Source organism: Lonchura striata, chromosome 20 (genome assembly GCF_050655825.1).
Source record: "Lonchura striata isolate lonStrDom1 chromosome 20, ASM5065582v1, whole genome shotgun sequence".
In the NCBI taxonomy this organism is placed as follows: domain Eukaryota; kingdom Metazoa; phylum Chordata; class Aves; order Passeriformes; family Estrildidae; genus Lonchura; species Lonchura striata.
In genome coordinates, this window is record NC_140722.1 from 1,100,390 (window position 1) to 1,102,625 (window position 2,236).

General features: G+C 58.8%; 1 protein-coding gene across 1 annotated transcript; it reads right to left on the minus strand.

The window, feature by feature from the left end:
* LOC146765688 (uncharacterized) lies at window positions 1-1,670 on the minus strand. Its single transcript, XM_085557753.1, has 2 exons — window positions 1,408-1,670; window positions 1-485 (listed from the first exon to the last, which is right to left on the minus strand). The coding sequence occupies exons 1-2, from the start codon at window positions 1,517-1,519 to the stop codon at window positions 151-153; spliced, it is 447 nt and encodes a 148-aa protein (XP_085413879.1). The 5' UTR covers window positions 1,520-1,670; the 3' UTR covers window positions 1-150.
* Window positions 1,671-2,236: the final 566 nt, after the last annotated feature.

Sequence of the window (2,236 nt, forward strand, 5' to 3'; positions counted from 1 at the left end):
GAAGCGAAGGGAGTGACGGACTGGCTTCAGGCTCTGAAACAAACAGGCTGGATTCATTGTCCAGCACGAGGCTCTCGGTCGCTGGATCGCAGGGCGGAGTCGCTGCTGAGGAGCGAGCTTCAGGGGGCGGCGCGGCCTCGTCTCCCGGCGTCATCGGCAGCGACGCTGCCGCTCCCAGGATTGCGGCGGCGCTCCTGGCGCTAGCGGCAGGCACGGGTACCGGGGCCGCAGCGGGCGGCACCGCGGCTCCAGCGGTTTCTCCCGGGAGTGATGCTGGCGGTCCCGGGGTGGACGGAGGCGAGGCTGCTGCGGGAGCAGCGGCGGGCGGGACAGTGAACCCTGCTGCTGGCAGCGGCGGCGCTTGGCAGGCGTGGCGTGGGAAGCAGTCACCGCCCCCGGCGCGGGCGTGAGTTCCATGGCAGGGAGGACTGAAAGCAACATGGGGGTCCCGCCCCTGACATTCTGCTGCGCGTCAGTCGCCGGCACTGTAAAGAAAACAAAATCAGTCAGTCCGCACAGCACGCAGAGAGGCGGACCGGGAGTCAAGGCCTGTCCCGGCGGCACAATTAAAACCCCCGCAGGTGGCGGTGGCCGTGCCAAGGGATGGACCAAAGGCTGCAGTGGCGTCTGTGCAGGCTCCATCACCGAAGGAGTCGGGAGGGAGGCAACCCCCACTCCGTGACGTGCCGCGGGCAGTTCCAGCCCCCCGCAAATGCAGTTTGGAAAGCGGGGGGCTGCGGGGCCGCGGGCGGCGGCGGCTCCGCCAGCCCGGGGCCGCCCCGCGCAGTCCATGCACCGCCGGCTGTGCTGAAGCTGAGCTGCGGCAAAGGCAGCCCGGCTGCCTCGGGAGGGGCGGGCGGTGTCAGCGGCACCGCGCTCTGGGCAGGGTGCGCCCGCGCAGCCAGCCGCCGCCCGGGCTGCGGCGCGGTCCGCCTGCGGGATACCGAAACGTTCCGGTCGGAATCGCTGCCCGTGTCCAAGGCTATGTCGACGCCTACCCAGACTGGAGCGAGTCGGGACGCTATAATGTCCCCTTTGCACATCTGCGTCGTGAGATAAGTGTCCCAAGTCGAGCCAAGTCGAACCATGCGATCAAAGGGGGACCTAGGATTCGCAGAAAATCCCCGGTCCCTAGCCCAACTCAAGAGTCTGACCAGGTCTTCCTCAGAGAGCCAAGCTCCCACAAGAGGGATGCAGGCTTGCCAGGCAGTCAAGACCGCCTGCTCCACTGCAGAAGGAAGGTTTCCCATTATTAGGAAACCTTCCCCTAGCAGATGTCAACTTCAAGAGTCCGACAGTCCGCTATTTCAGGGAAAACCCACCCCGTGCAGTTCCGGCCTCTAAGAGCCGGCCCGCAGTCCAAACGGGACCCAGCCTTCTCCAGAAGGCAGGCGGCCTCAGCGTTACCTTTCTTTAAGAAGGCAGAGGTGTCCGAGCAGAGCCTCCAGGCTGCTGGCGTGGAACCGCGCCAGAGGGAGACGCCAGGTGGGGGTCTGAAACCGAGACTGCAATTCCACATCAGGGCCCCAGACCCCGTTCCTCAGGGTAGGGTGCAATAGCAGTCGGGGTCACCAGATGACGCTGTTGAGGAAGGACGGGAATGAGGAGACTGAGAGGGCTGGGAGAGTGAAACTCCGATTTATTTTATAATGCATCACTCTTTATACAGAGCTTCGTCCAGGCCAATTCCATTGGTCCTGAAGTGAAAACAACCACACCATTGGTGCAGAGTGCTTGATGCACAGTGATAGAACTTAACTATAAACAATGTGAACAACAAGAGAGATAAAGAATTATTTACATTCTTCTCCAACTCTTTCCCAGGCTTCTGCCTGATTAGAAACTCTCCGTTTCTCTCTTTGACTGAATCTGAGACTGACAATCATGTGTTTGTTTGCCTTTGCCAAAGGGAGAGAGGGGTGGTCAGGGGGATGGAACTGAGGTTTCTCTTCAAAAGACTACTCACCGAGGGTTTGAATTTCACTCAGGCCTGATAGGCTTCAATCAACAAAAAATCAGCATTTACAAGTTGGAAATAGCAAGAAGATACAAAGATAAACCGACATTAACAAATATTCCCTCATTAGGTTGGAGTCTTCTGGTCTGGAAAGACTGATAAGTGAACAAAAGAATGAGGACTAAATTAGCATCGAAGGTGAAGGGATCCAATAGGAGAGATCGAGTACTGAGAATTGTATAACACAGAACCCAATGAATGAGAATTTCTTTGGGTTTT